The sequence below is a fragment of the Ceratotherium simum genome, chromosome 37 (assembly GCF_057802395.1).
Source record: "Ceratotherium simum simum isolate JZ-2026a chromosome 37, ASM5780239v1, whole genome shotgun sequence".
NCBI lineage: Eukaryota > Metazoa > Chordata > Mammalia > Perissodactyla > Rhinocerotidae > Ceratotherium > Ceratotherium simum.
This window is the reverse complement of record NC_141936.1, coordinates 15,364,923-15,390,586: the sequence shown is the minus strand read 5'-3', so window position 1 is coordinate 15,390,586 and position 25,664 is coordinate 15,364,923. Positions and strand designations below refer to the sequence as shown.

General features: G+C 39.3%; 1 protein-coding gene across 4 annotated transcripts in view; it reads right to left on the bottom strand.

Moving 5' to 3' along the window:
* DOCK10 (dedicator of cytokinesis 10) overlaps nt 1–25,664 on the bottom strand; it is a 262,654-nt gene that overhangs the window by 30,095 nt on the left and 206,895 nt on the right. For 3 of the 4 annotated variants that reach the window (XM_087424755.1, XM_087424753.1, XM_004427637.3), the window contains exons 27-40: nt 22,739–22,810; nt 17,043–17,189; nt 12,941–13,024; nt 10,610–10,706; nt 8,686–8,730; nt 6,703–6,878; nt 6,460–6,576; nt 5,229–5,340; nt 4,387–4,508; nt 4,184–4,298; nt 4,025–4,091; nt 3,755–3,802; nt 3,099–3,200; nt 682–806 (exon numbers count right to left, since the gene is read on the bottom strand). In XM_087424755.1, the coding sequence (XP_087280881.1) occupies nt 682–806; nt 3,099–3,200; nt 3,755–3,802; nt 4,025–4,091; nt 4,184–4,298; nt 4,387–4,508; nt 5,229–5,340; nt 6,460–6,576; nt 6,703–6,878; nt 8,686–8,730; nt 10,610–10,706; nt 12,941–13,024; nt 17,043–17,189; nt 22,739–22,810 (1,429 nt within the window). The remainder of the gene's footprint in view (nt 1–681; nt 807–3,098; nt 3,201–3,754; nt 3,803–4,024; nt 4,092–4,183; nt 4,299–4,386; nt 4,509–5,228; nt 5,341–6,459; nt 6,577–6,702; nt 6,879–8,685; nt 8,731–10,609; nt 10,707–12,940; nt 13,025–17,042; nt 17,190–22,738; nt 22,811–25,664) is intronic. The other variant, XM_087424754.1, reaches the window with a different exon arrangement.

Sequence of the window (25,664 nt, the reverse complement as noted above, 5' to 3'; positions counted from 1 at the left end):
TCTGTTTTTCCATTATTTCTTACTTCTTTTCAATGAATTCAGCCATTGATAGGGTCATATTTCTTCCATAATCAGTCTGGGTCAAGTTTTATGCTCCCAGGCTAATAGATCAAGTGTACAGCCTCAGCAGACAGTCTGCATTAACAGCCTCCTCAGAAAGGCACTGAATGTATTCATAGGTTAAGGCTATACCTTCAAAGAGCTAACTGTGGTCACGTGTCCATAATCACTAACATTTACATGATACAAAACCCTGGGCCCCATTTTTCCCTCATTCACGCGCTGGAATGCGTGCATCACTGGTTTCAAGATGTCAGGTTTACTGCTTCTAGGACATGGCCAACTTTCTGCTCTTCCAAAGAGCAAACAGTAATAATATGCTTAAGAGAGGCCCCCATAACTACCAAAAGCCACTTGTCGCCAAAGGAGCTAACTAAGCATATTATATTGAGAGTTTTGCTTTTCCCCTTTCTTCCTCATAAGGAGACTACATTTTTTTAAAACTCCCTGGTGATTCTCTCCCCTAAGAAACATTCCCTGGGCTACAGCAAGCCTAGAAAGCAATGGTTTCAGTGGCACAACATTCCTTACGTTTCTGAACATTATAACGTGTTCCATGTCCTACACATGTCTAGAGAAAAACTGATAACCATCTTGTTCCTATTATTTCACTTTACTTACTGGTCATGGTATTGTCTAACATCTGTAAGAGTTTGGGGTTAGAAAGTGCATTTTTGCCTCGAATTATAGGTAAAGTTTGTGATCTGTGCTGCTTATGTCCTTCATGACCGGAAGTGGTGTGCATCCTGAAAATTAAATGAGAAAAATGGTTAAAGTTAGAGGGATATGACATCCAACTGTTCATTGAAATATTCTAGATTGAGTCAAAAATTTAAAAATTTTGAATAGACACTTCATTAAAAACTTTAATTATAGGTGACATGATGAAAGGGACTTTTAAATGTACTTTTGGAGAAGTTTTATTTAAGCCAAAATTGGATTCAGAAGAATAATAGATAATAAAGGATAACAGAAGAATAATAGATACTGAAATTAAATCTGCACAAGCATATTCACTATTATTTAATGAAACCATGGGAATCCATGGATGTTGAGTTGGCCATTAGTTGATCAGGAAGGCATGGTGGCAGACTTTAAAAAAGGACAATGCTGTGTAACTCAATTGTATCAAATTATTTTTAGGAGGTAAAATGTAAAAAAGTAAAATCTGGTCTAAAACAACCCTTGCTTTCCTACTTGTTTGCATTTGGAAATTCCTTGTGATTTGTCATTCCATTTGTGTCATCCGCACAGTGGGCATGACAAATGATCCTTGTTGGGGAAAGAGCTGAGGGGGCCTCTGTGCTGCTGCTTTCCCAGGGCAATGCCAATGGCCTTCCCAGGCTCTCATTCAATGCCTCCTTAGCATTTCCAACTGGGAAAATGAGCCAGTGTTATTGTGGAAGTAGGAATACTTCCCATTCTTGACTTTCATTTAAACTATCATTTGGCCAAGGCAATAGAACATTTCTTCGAGGCAATAGGAGATAGTCTGAAGAATCAAGCCCAAAATAAGAGGCAATGGTTTTCTCTTTATCATATTCCTCAAAGCTTACGTGCTTCTGGCTAAGTCAAGTGGTCTGGTTGGATGGAGGCCCAGGAGATCTGAATTTGGCTTTCAGTAGCCAGGGGAGTCTGGGTCATTTCTGCAGTTACAAGGAATAATAGGTTTGGGGCTATATGGCTTGGACTTGTGAGACTGGTTTATTTCCAGGTTTTGAGTCTACTTCAGTCTGGAACTCCTGGAGGAAAAGCCCTGGTTTCTAGGAGGGGAGAGGCAGGAATGGCCAGGACTTGTCCAGATGGTTCAGGAAGGAGCCTGAAATCTAACTCACAAACATCTACAAAACTGCAGTGACCTCAGGTGGGTTACTAATGTCATTAATCATGGAAAGTAACTATTTATAGTCCTCTATTCTATTGCCTTTTGCAAAACATGCCCATTACATTTTTTCATTTGCTTTCTCACAAGGGAGCAATTTCAAGGGGTCCCCATGGGCAAAGAGGCAAAATTTATTCTATGATTTATTGGCTATATACCACTTTCATATTTCTTTCTAAAACTTTTTCTAAAATATAGCCATTTTCATATTATATATTACTGTGATGCCTCTGGGAAGAATAAATCAAATTGGAGAAAATTTTAGCAAACAATTCTTATTTACTAGACCCAGAGGAAGTTTAAGGTAGGATTTCAGGGTAAATGTCTTCTTTAGAGTAGTCTAATGAAGGATGACTGCAGGTCCCATATACTAGTTAAATCAGTCTAGGGACCAGGAAATCTAGTGAGCTTACAGGGCCATCCATGCTCCCTCATTGCTTTTTTTTCCTTTTTTTTTTGGTGAGGAAGATTAGCCCGGAGCTAACATCCATTGCCAATCCTCCTTTTTTTGCTGAGGAAGACGGGCCCTGGGCTAACATCCATGCCCATCTTCCTTTACTTTATATGGGACGCCACCACAGCATGGCTTGATAAGTAGTGCACAGGTCTGTGCCCAGGATCTGAACCCGTGAACCCTGGGCCACTGAAGCGGAGCGCACGAACTTAACTGCTACACCACTGGGCCAGCCCCCCTGCCCCATTGCAATTTCAGCTTTAAGAACACTGCTAAAATATTATAATTACTGAAAGGAATGGGGAGATACGACTCTATATTTTACTTTGTCACTAGGAAATTAACAAGCATTAAAAGAGGCATTTATTGGAATTAAGTCTTTTCAGGTTCAATTAAATTAAGAGACTCGTTAACCCTTATTCTATGCAAGGCATTGTGCCCTAGGTCCACATAAATAAGGCATAATCGTTGCCTCTTAGGTCTTGACAAGTTAGAGGGGCAGATAGGGAAGTATTTAAGAAGTTTCTTCAGAGACACAAAGTTACTTGAAATCTGCATTTGGTTTGAAATATATATATACATACATATACGTGTGTGTGTGTGCACATATGTGTGTATCTATACCCCCACATATACATACGTATATACACAGACACGTACACACACAATATAATTTTAAATATCAAGCCAATGTGACATTACCATTGTGGCAAGAGACCTGATGTTTGGCAGGAAGGATTAGATCCTTTGAGAGTTCCATTGTTCTGGGTGGACTGCACAAATTTAAATGCAGCAGCAATTTTTCTGCAAGGAAAACTGGAGTTTTAATCATAGCTCAGTATTTGTAATTTATACATCAATAAGGAATGGCAACTGACAAAGTGAATACTGAACAACGAAATACTTCACATGTTATGAAAAATAAAATCACATTTTCTCCTGGAAATGGGAAGTTGAGGGTTTAGTGAAGGTGCTAGGGGCTTTATTGTCTCTCATGAGAAAAGGATGGCAGCACAAAGTTATTCTAGACTAATTTTTTTTTTTCAGTGTCCTGGAAGTATTTTCTTAAATAGGTATCTTCCAAGTTATATCCATATAAAGAGAGATAAATTAGTTCAGAAGATACATGAAATGTGGTTTCCTTTTAGAAATGTGTGTTTTGTGCTTTTCTCCCTAAACAGCTTTAATGATTCCTAGATCTACCATGGGTATAAGGCAATTGTCAAATTTCTGTCTAATGTAAGGTGAACCTTATAATCTGTATTTGCATTTTAAAATTTCTAACATATATCTATAAGTCTAACTTGATACATTAACATGTGTCACAATTCTTTTTAAAAGACCTTATTAATTATTACCTTATTATGTTGCGTTTTCCTAGGTATCTGAAATTTTGAAGACAAACACTAGAAAGGAAAAAAAGTCACATTCTAATTATTCACGCTCTTTTATTTATACAAACTGTTCATCTAAATACATTAAGAGAAACATATTACATTTTCTTTAAAATTTTATGCATTATTATTGATATATAATTCACCATATGGGTATTTAGAATGAAAGATGGTATACTAAACTATTTTGAAGATTCTAGAAAAAAGTGTTGACTAATCAACTCTGTAACTCACTCCAAGATGCTGAAGAAGTCAGACACCTCCGGACTGGGCGCTCTTTGCCAGTAGGCAATCAGAGTCTCTGAAAGGAAACACCACATAACATGAGACTCTTTGAAATTCAAAGTTTCCTTCTTTTTTTAAAAAAATTTAATTTTGAGGAGCTCTCTTTACCCTCTGAAATTGTTTTCATGATGTGAAGAAAGCACATAAGAAGACTCCTGGTTTCTGCTTGATCTAACTTGTCAAAGCGAAGGGTTGAGCCTATCAAAGACAGGGGTCTTGGGATCTAGGAATCAAAGAACCAACAAGGATTGAGTAATCGAAAGAGATTTCTAAGTCATAATATGTGAGTAAGTCTGCGGGGGAAGTCACACCTTCTCACAGTTGTCAGTCTTCTCGCTGCTCTTCTCATTGGTACTGGGGTTGGAGTCAACACTTGCTAACGATGCTCTGGAATCAGCATGGTTTACTGTAGAAATAGCTATTGATGAAAATGCTGTAAACACAAGCCACAGCACACAGATGATAATGAGATGTATGGGCACACACACACAAAGCTAAAATGATGAACCAAAAAGATGTGGAGCATTGAGGTGGTAGCAGTGTTGTGAAAGGTTGACACGAAAGAGTCTGGGATTGGCATTAAAGATACACAACATTCTAAGTATTACTACAATAGCCGTGCCAGCATTAAGAGTTTAGGAAAATTTAGACCATTGTAAATGGAAATAAAGTAAAGCTTGTTCCTTTGATTTCTTAAAAAGCTTTTTAAAGAAAATTTCTGTTTTAAAAATGCTTTAATAAAAGTTCATAAGGATGCTTTTGGGGAAGAAGCTTTCAATTTTTGACAGTTTATAAGAAATCAAGATGACATTTCCAAAACAGCTCTTAAAAAGAAACTTTGAAGTTGAAGGGTTATTATATTTTAAAAGGCTGTGTGCATGAAAACTTAAAGATTATTTCCAAGATAAAGCAATTTGATAACATCTGAGTAGACTGATCCTTGAGCCAAGTAAAAATGATGCTAAGTAGAAGAGGAAGTCACTGGATGGCATTCAAAGAAATATGTAAAAAGACTCTTTAGCTATACAAATGTAGTATATGTTGACATATAGATTATGTGTAATCAATTATGGAGTGGGTAAAAAGCACAACGATACACAATGTAAACATGGATGAGTGTTAAACACAAGTGTTCTTAGTCAGTCTCAAGTACCTGCTATGGAATTTAAAACATCTTTAGAAAATGATGTATCCACAGAATTTGCATGTTTCATAGCTGACTGAGTGTGAAATCCTCCATTGGTGCTCAGGTCATCTCTAGACCCCTGTATTCAAAGCATAGAAGAGATTAATGAGAATCACTATACTTCAACATTGGAAACCCCCATATACCTTCTTCATTACACTTTCAATCAGATGGTATTTGATTTGATCTCTTATATTCCAGCAAAAGTCTTCTGCCAAAGCAGGCGGTGAGAATGAACATAGTCAAAACCATACTCTTAGCCACAAATGATTTCTTACGTGATTTTTTTTTTTTACCATGTAGTGGAAACTATTTTTTAGATATAGACTAAATGGATGGAATGGTTACTGATATACTCATGGATTATATTATAGATTACGTATCATTATTATCATGGGTTATCTTACATATATTACTATTACTAAAAACTAGATTTTAAATACTTATTATGTGCCGGTCTCTACAATAAGTGTTTTCTATTACACAATTTAATCCTCATAAGAATCCTGTGATGGAGGTCTTCTATCCTATTTTATAAAGAAAAAAATGGAGGCTTAAAGAGGTTGGATAATTTATCTAAGGTCACATAGATAGCAACCGATACTGCTGACACTTGAACAAGTTCCCCCTCCAAAAGAAATTCCAAAGAAAGCTCCTAACTTCTAGATGGTAATATCTTGTGTAGTTACTGAATTCAGCAGTGTGTTAATTCATCTGGGATTTGAACGCAGGCAACAAATCTCAAGTGGGTTGTTGTGCAGTCACTATGATGGCTCAGTGGAGGAAGGACGGCAAACAGGCCACCCCCGGGCTGTGACTATAAAAGGAGGCACTTGGCTGTGCTAACACCAGGCGGTCAGGAAGCCGATGCAGAAAGGTGAGGGGAGTGTACACTGGGGATGAGCCCATGAATGCAACTGAGAAAAGTGGTAAAAACTGGAGAGAATTGGAAAGTGGTGCAGAGAACAGAGGAAAATGTAAACAAAATGCTGAAGAGATGGATTAGGTGGAAGACTTCGGGGGACCAATCTGGAACAAACAACACTGATACAAACACCTCAAAATACCGGCAAAAAGTGCTGTTTAATCCTTAGATTAAACTTACTCACACTTGGGGGAAAATGGTTATCTAGGGCAAAAATATAAAAAAGGCAAGCTCTTTATTAAAATAGATATTTGAAATATTATGCAAACTTACCTGATTAGATGTATTGATGGTAAAAGGATACAAGTCCTTCAGGTAAATCCTTGGCATATTATCCAGAAGCATGCCATAGAGGGGCATGTATAAACTTGCTATCTGGGCCTGCTTTCCCTAGGTGGGAAGATAGGCAAAAGAAATGATTCACATAAAAATCAATAGACTTGTAAGTTTGATATGCATTTAATGCAGTGAGCCATTAAATGGTGTTTAGGGGAGGGAGAAAGGAAGATCACTTACTGGTTCTCTGTATCGATCATCAAATGAATGCTTAGCCATTAGATTTTTTAGGACAGCTAAAGCTAGGTGCCTGATATCTTGGTCTTCCTGCAGCGCAAAGCCAACTTCTCGGAGCAGAATTCCGATTAAGAAGTGTTTGCGGCAAAATTCATTCGTGACCGAATATTCAGGCATATCTTTGTGAGGAAAGTAAAGAGATCATGTTATTGAAAATCAATGGATCACTTTATAACCAAGAGAGATTTATCAACAATTATCAACCCTTCTCACTACTAGGAGGGATTCAGTAACACAGTCTTGCAAGAGAGATGAGAAATGGGAGAGAGGAGCAGTCAGTAAGATAGGGGGATATTCTGTGTATATTAATACAAATAATACTCAATGTCAAACGTTAAATTCCATACAAGTGGCATGTCTACAGTATTCTAGGAGTTGAGAGGAGAAAAACTTATACTGTATCTGGAGGAATCAGGAGATGTTCCTGGAAGGAAAGATGTTGAGATGGACCTTTGAGGATGCTTAAGGTCTGGAGGTGCAGAGAGTTGTGGGAGCAGATGGAGGCAATGGGGGGAGGAGAGGAGGTTGGGAGGAGAAGGGATAGGGTTTCAGTGGCACAGACTTTTGAAAGCTCATGTGTGTGAGGAGCATATAGTTTTGGGGAGACCAGTAAGCAGAGCATCCAAAAGAGGAGTGGTGAACATTGAGACTTGAGAGAGGTTGGTCCTAGATGATGGAGAAACTGAAGTACAAATTCCTTAGCTGGTGTTTAGGTCCCTCCACCATTTGCACTGAATTCTGTAAGAAATGTTAAGTCACTAATGGCTTTGAGATCGGTGGCCCAATCAGACCTATGTTTTATTGATTTCTTAATATGGTGAAAGGATGTAAATGAATTAGACTGTAGGGCAATGTGGGGTGAGGGCTGCAATACAAGAGGCTGTAGCAATAGGGAGGGAGGGGAGAAGTGAGATGGCAGCTGGGCCTGGGGGTAGAAGGACCCAAGTAGTGGAAGTAATAACCCCAGGGAGAGTTGGCTGGAGGAGGTAAAGGAGCAAGGAGAGAAGAAAACCGAAGGGGGCTGTGAAAGTTTGATCTTCAATTATGGAGAAAGGAACGTTAAAATTTCCAGTAATGATGCATGTATTCAGAATTGTCCAATGTGCTTCCTAAATGTAACTGTCAATAACAGGACTAGCGCCCACTTCTAGAATACATATTGTGTGACAACACTAGGTTAAACACTTTAAGGTGTTATTGAATTTAATCCTCAGAATGACCCAGTAGGTATAATGAACTATTGGAATATTCCAGATCATAAGTGACCAGGAGCAAATTAAACATACTGAGTTTTTTAGTCCATGAAGATGCCATTGAAAGTGGAAGTACAGGGGATGTGGAGTTCAGGAAACTAAGAACAAAGGGCTTAGTTAGGTTAAATAAATTTCTCCATGAAATAGTAATAGCGAGGGGCCAGAAATCAAACGAAACTTTTTAACATCCAACCATTGGCTAGAGAAAAGTTTTGCCCAGACTATTTTAAGTTATGAACCTGTTTGAAGTAAAAATAAATTCATATGATTCTAATAATCTCAATCTTGAGAAAATAGCTCAAACCAGGCTGTGGTTTATTGATAGAAATATATCATATAAAGTCAGTTACATTGAACAAGCATGTTATTACATATATCTGGGAATTTTGTTTATGATACACTCTAAAGAAATTTCAGGTTCTATGGGAAATTTAAAAAAAATTTAAGCTCTGGAGAATAAAATACAAAAGAACTCAAGTTGCAGAAGCATTTAATTATCTGTAATTAGAGAAAAGTTCAGTCAATTTTTTGACTGTTTTGACTATATGATACAATATATGGCTATTTATTAGCATCTGGAAATTGGAAATTTGTAGTATCTATACTCAACAATATTATCAGCTTATGATGTGGTTATCAATGCTTAGATTTTGTCATATAAAATATTATTTACCTGATGCATGTAACTCTTGAGTTGATTCTGAAGGTGTCAAAGGATCTGGATTTAATATAAGCAAACAAAAAGTTCAGATATACATACTCAGATACACACTATCTTCATTAACTATGTGTAATTTGTACTGAAAAATTAAAATATGTTGTCCTAAATATAAGCGAGTCTCTTCAATAAAGCTTTGTTTTTCAAGACAAATACTTTAGGTTGTTTCCTTAAAAAAGAATGCCATGAAAAGAATTATTTTAATTCTTTGCCTTCTACTTGAGCACCTATTTTTCTATCAGAAATATGCATGCTATGTAACATATATATATATATATATATATATTTTTTTTTTTTTTTTTTGTGAGGAAGATCAGCCCTGAGCTAACATCCGTGCTAATCCTCCTCTTTTTGCTGGGGAAGACCGGCTCTGAGCTAACATCTATTGCCAATCCTCCTCCTTTTTTTCCCCAAAGCCCCAGTGGATAGTTGCATGTCATAGCTGCACATCCTTCTAGTTGCTGTATGTGGGACGCGGCCTCAGCATGGCCGGAGAAGCGGTGCGTTGGTGCGCCCCCGGGATCCGAACCCAGGCCGCCAGTAGCGGAGCGCGCACACTTAACTGCTAAGCCACGGGCCGGCCCCTGTAATGTATATTTTTATGTTCACTGTTGATAATATCAGGTAAACAAAGAGACTATCAGGACTTTTTCTGAGCTACTGACAAATACTAAACAATTGGGATCAAAATGATCCAGTACAGGTTTGATCATCTTGAGGATCTTAATCAGCTTGCCTAACCCAATGATAACTTGGTACTATGTTATGAGACAAATACAAAACAAAACAAAAGGCTAAAAATATTGTTGTCCAAAATAACATTTCTACCCTTTTTTCTATGAAGGAGTTTAGATTAAATGTGCTTCATAAATTAGAAAAAGAATAGAATAATGTATGTTGCTTACATTTGAGATGAAAATGACAAAACTTTTATAGACTTGATAACGTACTTAACTTTCTTTTTCCCTACAAAATATTAGTACAAGCTATAATACATACATAAGGCAACTTTTTACCATCCTAGTTTCTGCTTTCCATGAATATCAAAACTGCACTTGTGAATAACTTACTCACCGCTTGGAAGTCAAGTATTTTCAGTTCTTAAATCATTTTAGTATTTTCTTTGCATCTTGATGTTTGACTAGTTTCTGATGTTTAGATAAGTCATGCTCACTCTCTATCATGGTCTTTCTGGTATAGGTATATATATATTTTTAACAAAGGTAATAAATGAAAATATTTCCTGTAGAGTATTTATGCTATAGTAAGTATAGTAAACAAAATGTGCAGCCCCATTCTTACTGGCACACCCATCTCTTTCTGACCCAAAGGTATCATGCATTTATAATATTGCCCTCCTGTATGCCTGCCTCCCTCCCTTTCAAGGTAACAGTTTTCTTTGTATAAAACTCATTTTGAGGAATTGCATTTTAATATAGTTACACACATTAACTGATAATTTTAAATGAATTTATACTCACAAAGTATAACTTCTCCTCCCTGTAATTTTATGTCTCTCAAAATCAAAGGAGAGCTATCTTTTGGAGCGAGTATGATGAAAGACAGCATGGCTGTAGGTCAAAATTCTTTGATTTATAATCATCAGTTTTATAATTTTGTTGGCCTTCTCTTTAATGAAAAAGGAAACATAGATAAAAATTGAGAAATATACAGCTGTGGTCTTTACCACAGGCCAACAATTTCTTTTGCATTTTAATCTGATTACCTGGGTCTAATGCCCACATGACAACTTCAGACAACACCAAGATGCAGGAAACAAGAAAAAAACAAAAAAACCCAAACAAACTGAAGGCAAAACAAACAAACAAATGAAAGTGTTCACTTCATAGGAACTGATGAAAATTCTGGGAATTATTACCTGGAATGTTTGCTGATCTTATGGGGAGACACAAAGGAATAAAGTGTTCGTGCTGACATACTTCTTGAAGAAAATCAAATTTATACTGGCATAAAGTCTGGAAGAGGCAAACCGAATGATTATTATTTACACACCAAGAAAGTTAATAAAAAATCTGTGCTGAATCTTATACAGAACAAAAAGATGTAGTTACTTTGGTGTGACCATCAGGTAATTGTTAAGTTTAAAGAATTTTGTCCCCTCTGAAGTGGTAAATGTAGCCAGACTCCACGTATTTGGAGATTGGTCAAGGTCTCCTCAGAATATGACCCCATTGGTAACCTACATCGAGCTTCCATGAGATACGATCTTACTGAGTCCTATTTTTCGCTTATTTTAGCTTATACAACACGTTTATTCTGAGAAAAATAGTGCCTCCCCACATGTTCAGAGCTCTAAACCCACACTCAGCTCATAGACCTGATCACTACAATCCACTCCTATGATCCAGCACAGGGGAAGACAATGGTGCCATTAATCTAAAATGAAAGGGAATCTCTCTCCATAGGCTATTTGTTCTCAGAGCACATTATTTAATTCCACCTTTTCGCCGCCCTTGTAAACAGGTCCGTCTTTTCAGTAATATTTTGATTAGAACAGTGGTAAATGGAATCCAGACATGGTCTAAGACAACTTAATACATGTGCTAAAAACAACCTCATAAATAGGAACAATTAGCACATTCATAACTGTGCTATTTTCACTCTCATGTATAGGCTAAGTAATCAATTTTTAAGACTCAATTAGTTTGTGTTCATTATATTCATTGATATCGGTCAACAAAATAAGATATATTCCATTTGCTCAGATATTTTAGAATTGTATTTTGTGGCAACTTTAGTCAATAATTTAAAAGACTGCCATTTCAAACAATGATAGTATTTGACTTAATCCTTTGTACATCAAAGGGAACAGAAGCATAATTAAATTATATGTTCATTATTCTTCACTGAGTATGTTCTGTTTGGTCTTTGAAAAATATATATAACTTAGGTCTACTGGAATTATATCTAAAAGGATATTCTGCAAATTTCATGCATAATTGGAGTACTAATGAAGAATATTCTGTCAAAAAATATTTACAGAGAGAATTGAATTCTCAAAACCAAATGACATATAATCACGTAACTCCCCTAGTCAAAAGTAAATCTCCACTGCCAAAAATACAATGTGCAGATTCCAAAGCATGACATGAAAGATCTTCTATAAGAAGATCATTATGCATTTTTGGCCTCTCTAAATTCTTTATTCTTTCCCAATATCTACATAATTTCCCTCTGAGGACTCACCTTCCTCCCAGTGCTTAACGGGGAACTATTAATTCAGGTGCCCTGTCTTCCTTCTGTAAGAGGCAGGCACGTGACCCAGAGCAGGTTGGTCACACGCTTCCTCTCTGGAATGTAAATCTTAAGCAGAGCATTAAGAGGGAGAAGATGGTTCTAATGGATTTATTTAAGCAGCAGCAGACCTTGGTCACATGGTTCCTCCTTTGCGATTATTCTGGTGCCCTGGAAATGCCTTGGCTCCTGCTCTTTTCCAAACCTAGTTCTCCAGCTCTTTCATTGATGCTATTTACTCCCAATCTATCCTTCCAATAGATTCCCTTTTGCTCAAATTAGAGTAAGTTTCTGTTGCTTGCAACCCAAAGAACCCTAACTGATACAACTTTCAAGATCTGGCCCATTTCCAGTCTTACATCCCCCCAGTATATGCTATACTATAGCTTAGTGGTTCTCAAACTTGAGAGTGTGTAAGAATCACCTGAACAGATTGCAAGACAGATTGCTGGGCCCCACTTGCGACACTTCAGTTCTGAGATCACTGGTCTAGGAACCACACTTTGAGAACCACTAGTCTCTAGACAGCACTGTTCTCTGCCTATCTCCTGACACATACCCTCTACTCAGGTAGGGTGATCAACTGTGCCATTTTGCCCAAGACTGAAGGATTCCAGGGGAGTGTGACTTTCAGTGCTAAAACCAAGACAGCCCCGAGCAAACTTGACTACAAGAATTGCAGGTGAAAACAATCACTCCTTTCACCACCCACAAGAAATTGAAGTGAAATGTAAACACTTCCATTCCACACTCTTTTCTCTTCCATTAAGGAAGGACTTGGGAGACTTACTCAGCAGACGAACCATTTTAAAAGCTGCCTCTCATTGGTGTAGAAATTATTTCTTGATACAGAGAATGGGTAGGTTAATGTTTTAGGCAGATATACACAGAGACCAGTTTATTTATTTATAATGCCACAGTTTAGAAAGCAGTCACTCTTACACTTGGTTCTTACCTTGAGATCACCAGAGGAGAACATGCTTATGTAATTGTTAACCATCTTAAATACAAAGCCCCGGTCCATGAAAGTAAAGCAGCGCTGAGAAGGATAAAATTCTAAATTCAGACATTTTTACTTTAAGGACCATTAAAGATTTTAGGAAAGATAATTAAATATATTGAAGTAATATAACATTTAATTAAATATGTTGCATAATAAATGTTTTAAAAATCTCTACAGTATGTTTAAGCATTCATCCACATATGGCAATTAATTAAAATATGTACTAGATGCAGTACACACACCAGAAAGTTACAAACTCATATTTCTCAATTTTATACATCACTTGGAGATTTGCAATGAAATATTATAGCTCTTTCCTTCTTATAGCCAAAGTTTTAGCTTTTACTTGTCTGTTTTTTTAACCACTTAAGGTACATTGTATGGTTGGTTTTTAATAATTCAGTTCCACAATTCCTTGGGTGAAGCTCCTTGGCTGTACAACACCGGGTAGGAATGAGGGAGGCAGAGATGGGTCAGAAAAGCCTTTTGAAATCTCATTGGCCTCCTTCCACAGAGCAGCTCTTTTTTTCAGCCAAGGCAGCTTGAATTTGAAGAGTGAAGGTATGAGATCTTGCTCACTGTGTCTCGTTCTGTTGTCAAACTCTCTTAATTGTAATAAGAGACTTAAACAGTAGGTAGGCGTGGAGGAGACAGGTAAGCATGCCAAGTTGGCACAACACCTGCTTTCTCTCCAAAACACCGATGGCCATGTAACCAGTAACCAAGCCACAGTGGCCAGCAACTGGCAAGCTGTGAAGGAGGAGGCATGGACCACATTTACTGATGCAGTATCTTAGGGAGGCGCTATCGTGGATTGCCACATGGGGCTCATCACTGTACGTGTGAGTTTCATTCTATCCATCCACATGTGCGTGAGCATGCGAACTACATGGGAAAATTTCTCAGCCACTGCACCATTCAGTATGGAAGGCTTTCTGCTTGGCCAAAGAGTCCAGGATGATCCACTGCAGTGGTTTTGCATTTCTTGGATATCTCCTCAATTTTACAGACAAATCTCTTTTCTCAGGAAGGACTGGACATAAAATCTTGTTATAGGTAGTACACCGAGTGAAAAGTCTCCCGTTGAAATATACCTATGCATAAACAAGAGCTATTTTCTCTACTAACATTCTTCCAGTTAGGTTATTTATATTTTTGTTTTGTTTTTCCTTTCCATTTTTCTTGGTTTTCTTCTGAGTGTTTTTATGTACCTATTCATTACTGTGTCAGTATATTGCCTCACTTACATTTTCATTTTTAATATGCATTTAAGTTCTTTCAATAACTCATCATTCGGTAAAAAGTAAATGACTCCTGTGTCCTCGCATCTCCCAATAGAACAGTGGAGAGAGGTAGACATGAGAGCATAATCACAGGCTAGAAGATGCAGAGCCCTAAGAGGAGGAGGGGAGGAAAAGAGGGGCTTTTGTGTCTTCTGCACTAAGCAGGCTCCCAGCAGGTGTGTCAAATCCTTCCATCTGCACGAGGAAGTCCCAACCCGGTCACCCTTGGAACATCCGCACCATGGAGCTCTCTTCCCAAAATGCCTCTGCTGTCTCTCTCTTGCTGAGAAAGGGCTTGGGTCTCACCTTCCAGAGAGAGGGATACCATCCAGGACAACTGTGGGCTCTAGAAACTTCTCAAGAAAAAGCAGGAGAAAAAAAGCCCTGGGGATGTCTTTGGTGAAGACACAGGACCTTTGACTTGAGGGAGGAGGGGCTGGTGAGTCCTGTCATTGAACCAGAGTAGTGGCAACTGCCACCTCCCAGGGGCTACTGTGGCTACCCTGCAGAGCAGACCTATGAGCTTTTGAAGGAGGCCAAACTACAGCACCTGTGAAAACGAGGAGAAGGCTGCCTGTCCTGGGGATCTAGGAAAACTCACTTTGCGTTTCTTGAGATTGAAGAAAGACCTTCTATGTGGTAAGCTTGTCATTCTCTTTTCAAAGGGCAGTGAGGAAAAAAGGGGGTCATTCCTAGGACACAGATCTGCAGAATCAGCCTTCTTCCTGCAGAGAGCCCTCCTGCAGGTCAAGCTTCATCGAGTGTGTCTCTCTTGTCCTAGGTCCCCTGCCTGGTCTATCCCAGCATCTTCTTAACCCCAGGTGCAGAGGCTCTTCTGCCCATTGCTGAGGCATGGAGGGGCCTCTCTGCTTTTGTTTCAAAATGATTTATATTAACCTTTATTAACAGGAAATAATTGATAGCAGTCTTTGGCAAGCTATGGCCCAGGGGGCAAGAGTGGCCCACTGTCTGCTTTTGTAAACAAAGTTTTATTGGAACACAGCCACACTCAATTATTTACAAACTGTCTATGGCGAATGGTCTACGGCTGTTGTTTTGCTACAATAGCAGAGTCGAGTAGTTGTGACAGAGACTGTGTGGCCTGCAAAGCTGAAAATATTTAGTATTTGGCCTTTAAAGAAAAAGTTTGCAGCCTCTTGATTTAGAGGATAACTTATACCTTACTAAACTTTTTCTCAATTTGGTTTAATAAATTAAAAGCCAAGTATTCTGAATTACATGCAAAAATATATTGTTGTAATGAAAACAATATTTATTTGATTTCACTGATTGTGAGGACAATGAGAATTTTACTCTGTAATTGCTTCAGTGATAAGTTACAAAACTCTAGATTGCAAAACACACCACATGAGTGTCCTTGCCCTTTTCCTATATATTTCATGAAACCACTGGGACCATCATTTCCTTCTTCATCTTGGACACTTTCCTTTGCCCCTGTGCTAGGCATTAGCTTATGTACCACCTGTTAGCAACTTTTGCATAGATGAGCTCTATGGAAAACATTGATTTATTCCAAAAACACAGAACATTGAAGTCAAATAGAGTAAATATGAAGACTTTCCCCTTTTCAGAGACTTGCTTATCCATCTTTTTTTGATGCTTAGAGAGAAATATCACAGATGTTTCTTTAAACATATTTTGCTACCAAACTAAGTCTGTCTCTTATATTAGATGATTTCCAAAAGCTAATTGAAATAAAGGAGTGATTAGTCAAGAGGGTAAAAAGACATGGCTGTCTGAGAAGGAAAATAAAAATCAGAATGAATTTTCCTTTGCCACCTCCTTGGTGTTATTCCTGTATAAGAAGAGTATTTAGACAGGTTCACTCAGGTAAGTTAAAATTGGCATTAGAAAGAAAAGTTACAAAAGCTACATAGGTAGTCCTGAATACATTTGCATCCTATCTACTTCCAGGAGAGAATAGTCAGAAATGTACAAGATTTTTTGCATAATCGCTGCAAAAATATTACTTGCCCATGACATGATGTAAAGGAGGGCACATTTTCACCTAGGACATTTTTTTTCCTCCCCAAAGCTCCAGTACATAGTTGCATATTCTAGACATAGGTTCTTCTAGTTCTGTGTGAGCCGCTGCCACAGCATGGCTACTGACAGACGAGTGGTGTCATTCTGTGCCTGGGAACCAAACCTGGGGCGCCAAAGTGGAGCATGGTGAATTTTAACCGCTAGGCCATCAGGGCTGGCTCACCTAGGACATTCCAGTTTAGTAAGTGATTGCTCAATACTTTAATTGATAATTTTCCTTTTATGTGATTAGTGCATAATATTTTCATCATGTAAAAAAGATCCTGGAGGTAATATAACAAAAGTCCTAAATTCCCAAAAGTTTTCCCCAAGTGGCTATTTGGCATCACTGTTAGAACTATAGCCAATCTGGAACATCACTTCAAGTGCAGAAATGCCTGAGAGAATAATATTGCCACAGGGTGGCCTCTCCTTTAAAAATCTCACTTTTTCTCTTAAAAAATATTTAGAGGTACTATCATTTGACAACACTCAAATGGATACTTTCATCTTACCTTGGTTTTTGCTGTGTATGAGTCAAAGTTGGAAAAAATATTAAAAAGTATTTCAAGCAGGAAAGAGGTACAGAGTATGAAAGTATTCATCTAATAGGGCTAGTGTTGACTCTTCATCATAAACGAAGATGTGAACTGATTAACAATTAGAACATCTCGCGTCCACTATTACAGGGGCTTGAACAGAATTGTGACCTTGTATAACTGTACCTTGAGAAATCTGGCAACGCTGTGGTTTGCCCTTCTTGTTTCTTCGAGTGCATCTTTGTATTTCCAAATCACGTGGTCGCAAAGGACCATGACAAGATTGTCCAACTCATTTTGGTAAGATTCAGGAAATCTTTGAGCCCGGGAAAGCTAAGAAAGGAATGGATCATTTTTTATAATGTGGCATGTGAAATACTAAACCTGGAATAAATAAACGGAAAGACTTCCTTCATTTTGTATAACATCAAACAAAAAGAGTCCTTTTGAAAACTTGAAAGCAATAACAAAATAGAAGCCCTTTTAATTTTAAGGTCATATTTTCATTTTAATTTAGTATTTTCTTCTATTTTGGCCAATAAACTTTTCACTTTTTCATTAAAAAGTAAATTATAACATATATTAATTGCAAACTATTCAAACAGTATACAAATGTAACATTTTCTATGACCTTTCACATCTTAATTCCCCTCTCTTCCCTCTCAGGAAATAACTACTGTTAATGGTTTAATGCATATTATTCTAGATTTTCTTTGACACACAGTTATCTATTTAATTTAAAAATCAATTATTTTGATTTTGTAATCTAGGAATCCCCTAATAAACAACTATAAGAGATCAATGAACGAATAACTGAATGATTACAGATACTGGTTTGAAATGTCCTCTAATAAGTAGTGAGTCCCAGCTAATCTTCTTTTTTAAATTTATTTCGGCTTTACTGAGGTATAATTGACATATAAAATTGTAAGATATTTAAAGTGTACATTGTGGCGTTTTGATACACATATACATTGTGAAAGGATTCTTCCCATCTAGTTAATTAACAAGTCCTTCACCTCACATATTTATCTTTTTTTTTTGGTGACAACATTTAAGTTCTCCTCTCTTAGCAAATTTCATGTATACAATACAGTGTTATCAACCATAATCACCATGTATAACATCAGATCCTCAGACCTTATTCATCTTATAGCTGAAAGTTTGTCCCAGCTAGTCTTAACTCCATGGTCACAGGATATGCCACAGCCAGTGGGACCTCACAGTCAAGATACTTTTTCCACAAAATGCAAAATGGCTTGGCTGTGAGATTACATAACATACGTTGAGTAAAACTCTATTGGTCCCTAAAGACACTCGTAGGTCCAGGAATCCACTCCTCCTGTCTGAACTCTAGCACATGAGGGGAAAGCCTCAGGCAGCTGAGTTTTCCCATCTCAGTCTCTACTTTGAGAATTTACACAGCCCCATTGCGTGAGATAGGTAAGATTCATTTATGTTTACAAATTTATTTTAAAATTAGACACACATTTTCAGGATAGATAGAAACACAAAATTTAGAGTTAGACTGAATCATTTATTTCTAAAATTCCGAGCACCCATCTTATTCTAATGCCGCAAGAATAAAAACCATGGAGGATGAAGTTACAGAAATTGCGTAGAACAAATAGTGATTTAACTGTGGGATGTTGGGGCTGGTTTGGATTGGCTTTTGGTTTTTAAGCCAATTTACCAGGATACCACTGTGTAGGTATTTTGAGGATCTCATGGTTCCCCTCTGTATATATTCAAAGCTTATTGTTGAAATCAAATTACACTAACAACAAATAAACCTAAACAATTTAATCACATACATCATTTGTCATTCTGCTCCATCTACCTTGGGCAATAAAAGTAAACAATTCACCTACATGAAAGCAACAATCACTTTTTAAATAATCAAAGCACACTTGTAGTTTTCCTCTTTTCATTTTGCTAGTCCTCTCAGATCAACACCAACATTTTCTTCGCATGGACATGCATTCATCTCTTGGGCTTTGATACTCCCTCTGGTCTTTATTCACTTTGCCTTCCTCTCCAACTCGCCTTGTGGCCTGCTCTCACTCTTAACCCAAAGACGTGCTGACTGGTAAATACACGAATCATATTTTCACTTGTTCTCTGGAAGTATATCCCAAAGGCTCAAGGTGGCAGAAGTCCTCCTGCACTGCAGATTGTGGATTTTCTGCCTCAGGACAGGGGAGGAAGTGGGTAAGGCGACAGCATGGTCTGATCCCAAGCTGCAGAGCTGGAACATACTGGGGAATTTGGTCTTTGGTATGGCAAAGGTCACGAGCAACAGGCTCAGAATGCGTGGGCTGAATTTCAGGCATTTGAGAGTTTTGTTAGGAACAAGGGGCTGCTGGGAACCAAAAAGTGCAGCCAGCACAATGAACCCTTTGCTACTAGAGATCAGTGCTGAGAAGACATCCAGCAGTTCCTAGTAAATAGGAACTCACCTTGGTTAAGAGAGCAGGGGTTGTATGGAGGTGCTACCTGCCTCTCAGAGGACTAAACCAGACGTCTTTCCTGACATCCTCACATCTCCCACACTTGCTCCTTGATGATGGAAATTTCTTTAATGGCGGAGAAAACCATTCACTTCACAATTAAAAAGAAAACGCAAATAGCTTGGGAGACATTTATTGTGAATGCTTTTGAGTCAAATGATGGTATCAGGTCTTTTCCTACTGCGATAAATAGAGATGGTTTAGAAAATTGGAAGGTCGGGGCCAATGGAAGAAAACTGGAGTGTGGGGGTTACTCCTGAAGGGGGTAATGAAAAGGGAACTTGAATCAGTGAAGATAAACTATTAGACACAAAGGTGTTGTCCAAGATGATTTCCTTTATTCTTAGGCTGTTCATAAGGGCGTTTTGTGAACTATCTATTTGAGCAGATACATACTGATGGGAACTCAAGGATTTTAGTCCAATCCATTCTTTTTTTCAGATGGGAAAACAGGCTCTGATTTGTTAAGTGTCTTTTTTATCATGTAACATGTTAGTGGCAGAACAAGAATTATAGTGGTGAGGTTTCCTGACTCCAACACAGCTTAATAACAGAGAGACAGGAATCATTCTTATCTTCATGTTAGATTTTCTCTTCCTCCCAGACAGGAGGCTCTTATCTCTGGAAGTAGGAGAGCAGACACAACTGAAAAGCAAATACAGAACTTAAAAATTAAGAATTTTGGAATTCAAGAGCTGATTAAACATACAGCCAAGGCAGATCTGTTATGCTTATGTCAAGGCCATGGTAGGAAAGGCCTTGGGTCTGGAAGCATGGATGGGGACACGTGGATGGACGACCCAAGGACAGTGGCTCTGCACACTTACCTGAATGCTCAGCGCATGTAAAAGTGTCCCATCCCTCCCTACTAAGAGTCAGCACTTCTGTCATGTGAGAAGACACCACAAAGGCCTCTTCCTGCAAGGCAATAGGCAAGCCCTTCAGGAGCTGCCGTTCCTCCTCTCCCGGAGCTCAGGCCATTAACTGGGGTTAAATCCCAGCTTAACCCAGCTGTGACCTTGCTGGGTCTAATAGGGTAAGAAAGAGAGTATACTCTAAGGAGCTGTAAGAATTAGCTAGCAGGTACCAGCAGGAGCCATGGTGGGAGTACCTCCGAGATTAGATGTTGAGGGTGTTTGATGAAGACGGCCAGAACGTAAGAGTGGATAGATTAAAATTCATTGACATGGGGGTGCTTTATCAGGACATGGGCTTAAACAAGACCTCAGGGGATGGACCACTCACTGTTGGGTGGCTCTTAGAATCCTGGAGATGGCTCATTTTAAGCAGAGTGGAAATGCCTGAATTACCCTGGTAGACAATAGAGAAAGGAATAAAGAGGCAGATGGAGGTGGACACGTAGGATCTATGGGGGCCGGAAGGCCTACCAGAGGATCAGGTTCCACAGGAAGGCCCGGAAGACACACCATCCACCAAGACCATCAAGAAGGTACTGGAGACTGACATCCATAAGAAGTTCAGAGGTGTCTCTCATCTGTAAGGGGGAGAGGCAGTTGTGGAGGTGGGGGTGGTGGTGCAGGTGTTGGCTCACTAACAGCCGTTATCCCCATGGGGATAATGTAGGCCAAGTGATTGTACCTAATCTCTGGGAGCCAGGGGGCTGCAATTATCATAACAAATGGCAAGGCTGGAGGGCAGTCAAGGGGGCTTGACTCTCAGAGAGTTGTAGAGCTGGTTAATGATATGTGGAATCCCAACGGACAAGACAGACAGCCACCAGCAATGGCAATGCTTAATATCCACCAAGAAAGCAAGAAGATGGCAATCAGAAGATGAGGATGTTCACTCCAATAAACAGTCATGATTCCTCTGTCTGTTTCTGGACCTGAGTCAATTTTCAGATCTGGTACACATTGACTGAAGAAGAGGCAGCTTCCCTAAAGAAAGCCCCCTGTAGTACTTCAGTAACTATATATTGTAATGATTCTACCAATCCTTCTCCAAAGGGCCCCTACAGCCATTTACACAGGTGACTGTACACTAGGGAGACTGTACACTTGAAATACTCCTATATTTCAAGCACTATTGGATACAAGATCTGAGTCGATATTATATCTGGAGACCAAGAGCATCATCATGTCCCACACTGTTAGAGTGGGAACTTACAGGGATTAAAAAAGGAGTCTTGACTAAAGTTCTGTTAACAGTGGGTCCACTGGGTTCAAAGATCTACCCAATAGTCATTTACTTGGTCCAAACGTAAAATTTGTATTGGCATAATTAGCATTTGGTGTAACCTCATGCTGGGGGCTATCCTAGTGGGGAAGGCCAAGTGGAAGCCTCTGACACAGCCCCTCCTCTACCAAGAGTGTAAATGAAGACAATATCAGTAATCACACCATCCCCACCCCAAGCAATATTGTTCTGATTGACTCTTTGGGGGGGCGGGGGCAGTGTCAGAGGTTTCCCCTTGGTTTTATCCACATGAGAGAAGAGAGAAATGAGTGTGGAATTCAAGTGATCCACTTGAGTGCTTCTTGTCCTCCTTACACAATTATAGCTATGAATGGTCTGAGTAGAGTATAATTACCAGAGGCTGAGACCACTCTGGACCACTCTGGATGAGGGTTTGGGTCACACCACAAGTAGGTCACCAAGACCTTGAGAGCTGCTGGCTGAGGATGAGGGAAATCTAGAATGGATAGTAGAGGAGGGAGACGATGAGTACCATGTAGGGCCCCGAGACCAACTGCAGTAACAGGGGCTATAGGTAATCCCACTAGCCTTCCTCTTATGTTTCCTTTCTGGAAGACAGGCTCATGGGAACTGTGGAGGACAGATTCACGAACACGTGTGATAAGTAGTGCAAACTGTGGACTGTGGCAGCCATGATGTGCATAGCTCAGATGATCTTTCAAGACAAAATCTACTGGGAAGAATCTAAATAGCCACTGAATCTTGGGGACCCACTCAAGCATTCATGCCAAGGCCGTACTCTCCCAAGGCTGCTCCAAGTCAATAACTGAGCTTCTAGAGATACCAGAACCAGACCATCCGCCCAATGCAGGACTCTTCTAATGAACATTCTTTGCTCTCAGACTGCCATCGGCCCAGCTAAAACTTTCTCACTGCAAGGCTCTTTCTGGCCAGTCCTCCTTCCTTTCCCATCTCCTTTCACAGGTGTCAGAACTTTCCTAATCCTTTTTCTTGTCTTTTTTGCCATTTTGCACTTCCAATTTTGTCCTGGCATCTGCTTCTGAAGGACCTGTACTGACACACACAATCATTTCTCCCACTTAAAAAGCAATTAACATAAATTGCTAAAGTTTACAAAGCAAATAACAATGCAACTAATCGGAGCATATTCATTAGCATAATTGTTGGATAATATTATCTTACCTATGATCTTACCTGAATTTTATTTGTGTCAACCAAGTGCTGTGCCATTGATTTTAGGATAATTGCAAAGAAGAACCAGGAATGCTATTAGGAAAAGAAAAGATATTAAGAAATTTATTATCCTATGGTAAAAATAATGATAATTTTGTTCTTTACAACATGTAATATTATAAAATCTTTATCTTAAAATGTATTCTTTGAAATTAAATGCATCAGAGCAATGATAGATTCTCCACTATGTTAGGATGATCTTTATCAAAGTTCTAATGGTAGAAGTAAATGTCAGACATTCTAGTTCCTCAGTCATCTCAAAGAATATTTAAACTAAAACAAGATACCAGTTTACCCAACATGGCCGATTAGACAGTAGTCTTATGAAATATTTATTGTATTTGTTTGGCTTAAACAAAACTAAACAAAACTGTTTTTCTTTTGCTGAGGAAGATTAGCCCGGAGCTAACATCTGTGCCTATCTTCCTCTATTTTTTATATGTGGGTCACTGCCACAGCATGGCTGACGAGTGGTTTAGGTCCGCGCCCAGGATCCGAACCTGCGAACCAGGGCCGCCAAAGTGAAGTGTGCCAAACTCAACCACTATGCCACGGGGCTGGCCCCTAAACAACTTTAATTTAATATTTAATTTATATTAAAATAATATCAGAGCAAGCCCACCCCTGACATTTCCAGGACTAGAAGCCAGAGTAAAAATGAAAGGCCACATGTCTAAGTATCTAAAACTTGGAAGTCAGGCTGACAAAGTGCTAAATAAGGTGTGTTTGATCTTCTTACCTTGACACGTATAACTTCATGACAACTTGGAATGCTGTACCAGAATGTGGGGGCACGGGGAGAGCAGGTGCCTGGCCTTCCCCCTCTCTTCACCCAAGGCTCTGTCCTACTCCTTGAGGGGCCTGGCACACACGTGTGACTGTCCAGCCTGCACATCCAAGTGCTGTCCACAAACCAGCCCCTTTCTCCCACTTCAAACTGCTCCCTCTTGGGTCTTGGGTTGCACCCAGGTATCAAGATTTGCCTGCTGGAGGGTGCACTGAGGAAGGAGGTCTAAGCAGACCCAGGAATAAGCCTACAGGCCCTTGAGGGATTCCTACAGGTTCGGAAAGGGAAGATGGGGCTCCTGGTGGGCACTGCTCTTGGCTACTCTCATACCTTTTGCTATGGGGAGGGGCACAGTTGGAGAAGACTAAAGAACATCCCGGGATGGAGGCCCCTCTTTCTTGGATCTAAGGGTGACACTTATCCCAGATACAAAAAGGGTGTATCATATAAGTACAGATTAAAGAATACACCTCTCTGATTCTCTCCCCTTCCCATTCTCTCCACCACAGACAACAATTTTGAATTTTGTGCTAATCATTCCCTTGCTTTACTTCGTAATTTTGCTACCAATATTATATGTTGAAGCAATATTCAGTTTTGTTTGCTACTGAACTTCATATAAATGGAATCATCCTGTACGCATTCTTCTGTGATTGCCTTTTTAATTCAGCAAATTCTGTTTTGAGGTTCATTTATGTTGAGTCATGTAACTGGGGGTCCTGTATTGTCACCGCATCACATATATAATCACAATTTATTTATCTGCTCTACTGTCGATGGGCATTTGAATTACATCCAGTTTTAGGCTGATACAAACCATGCAGCTAAGAACTTTTGAGTGCAAATTCTAGAAGACTGACTAAGATGAGGAGGAGAGGAGGTTTAAGTTTGAAAGAGGCAGCTCTAGCTTATTGAAGGGGTCACTTCTTAGTAAAAAAAAAAAATGTAAATGGCAACTTGGAAATATAGATGTTGGAAATGAAATTCATGTTGTTGGGAATATTTAATTAACACAAGGCACACTGTTAAAATCTCCTTTCCCCTATCTTGTCCAAAATGATATTTTTAACAATCATGCCAAATGTTCCAACATTTGTCTCTTAATTCAACCAACACCTGCCACTCTTCATCCCTCAGCACTCTGGCCTGTTTTCGCTATTTACCTTGAGTCTGCCAGAACCAATCAAATTGAGTCTTTTGTTTCTGTTCATGTCTGATAACAGACGAAGTCCCCACTCCTCTCCTGCCCTCTAATCTCTGCAGGCACCCACATTCCCTTTCGTATCCATGTACCCACTGCTTCCATCTCTTGAAACCCACCCACTGGGTCACATGGGCCATCATCAGCAAAATCTCCTGAAGATGCGATTTCTCCCCCAAACATTCCCTTCACCTTGTCTTTTACCTGAACGCTGACTGTCCCCAGAGGACCCTGTTCCTCCAGCAGGCAGCAGTCTCCAGCGGGGCCTGTCTCCATCCTTACCCAACTACAGTCTATTCCCTACATGGCCATCAGAGCACTCTTTGTGAGCCAAGGTCAGCTCACGTCACTCTTCTGCTCAAAACCCTCTAACGATTCCCAATTTCCCTCTGAGAGAAAGCCAAAGCCTTTGCAAAGGCCTACGAGGCCTCACGCTACCTGCCAAACCTCCCATTGCTTCTCTGACTTCCTCTGGCCTCCTCTCTTCTTCGCTCACTTGGCTCTAGCCACATTGGCTTCCTCGCCGTCCTTCAGGCACATCAGGCATGCTTGGCCTTATGGCTTTATTCAGGTCTTCCCCTCTACCTTTACGTTCTACTCTCAACATCCACACGCCAGCTCCCTCTCTCCCTTCACATTTTTTGCACAAGTATTCCCTTCTCCATGAGCTCTATCCTGACCATTCTATTTAAAACTGCAAACCTCACCCGCACCCTCGGTGCTCCCAATTCCGCTTAGCTGCTTGACACTTTCTTTTCCCATCCTACTTCTCATCTTCTATATACAATTTAATTTATTTTAGTATGTCTGTAGTTTATTGTTTTTATCCTCCAGTAGAATGTAAGCTCCCCAAGAGCAGAGATCTTTATTTTACACTCTGACATGTACCAGGTGCCTAG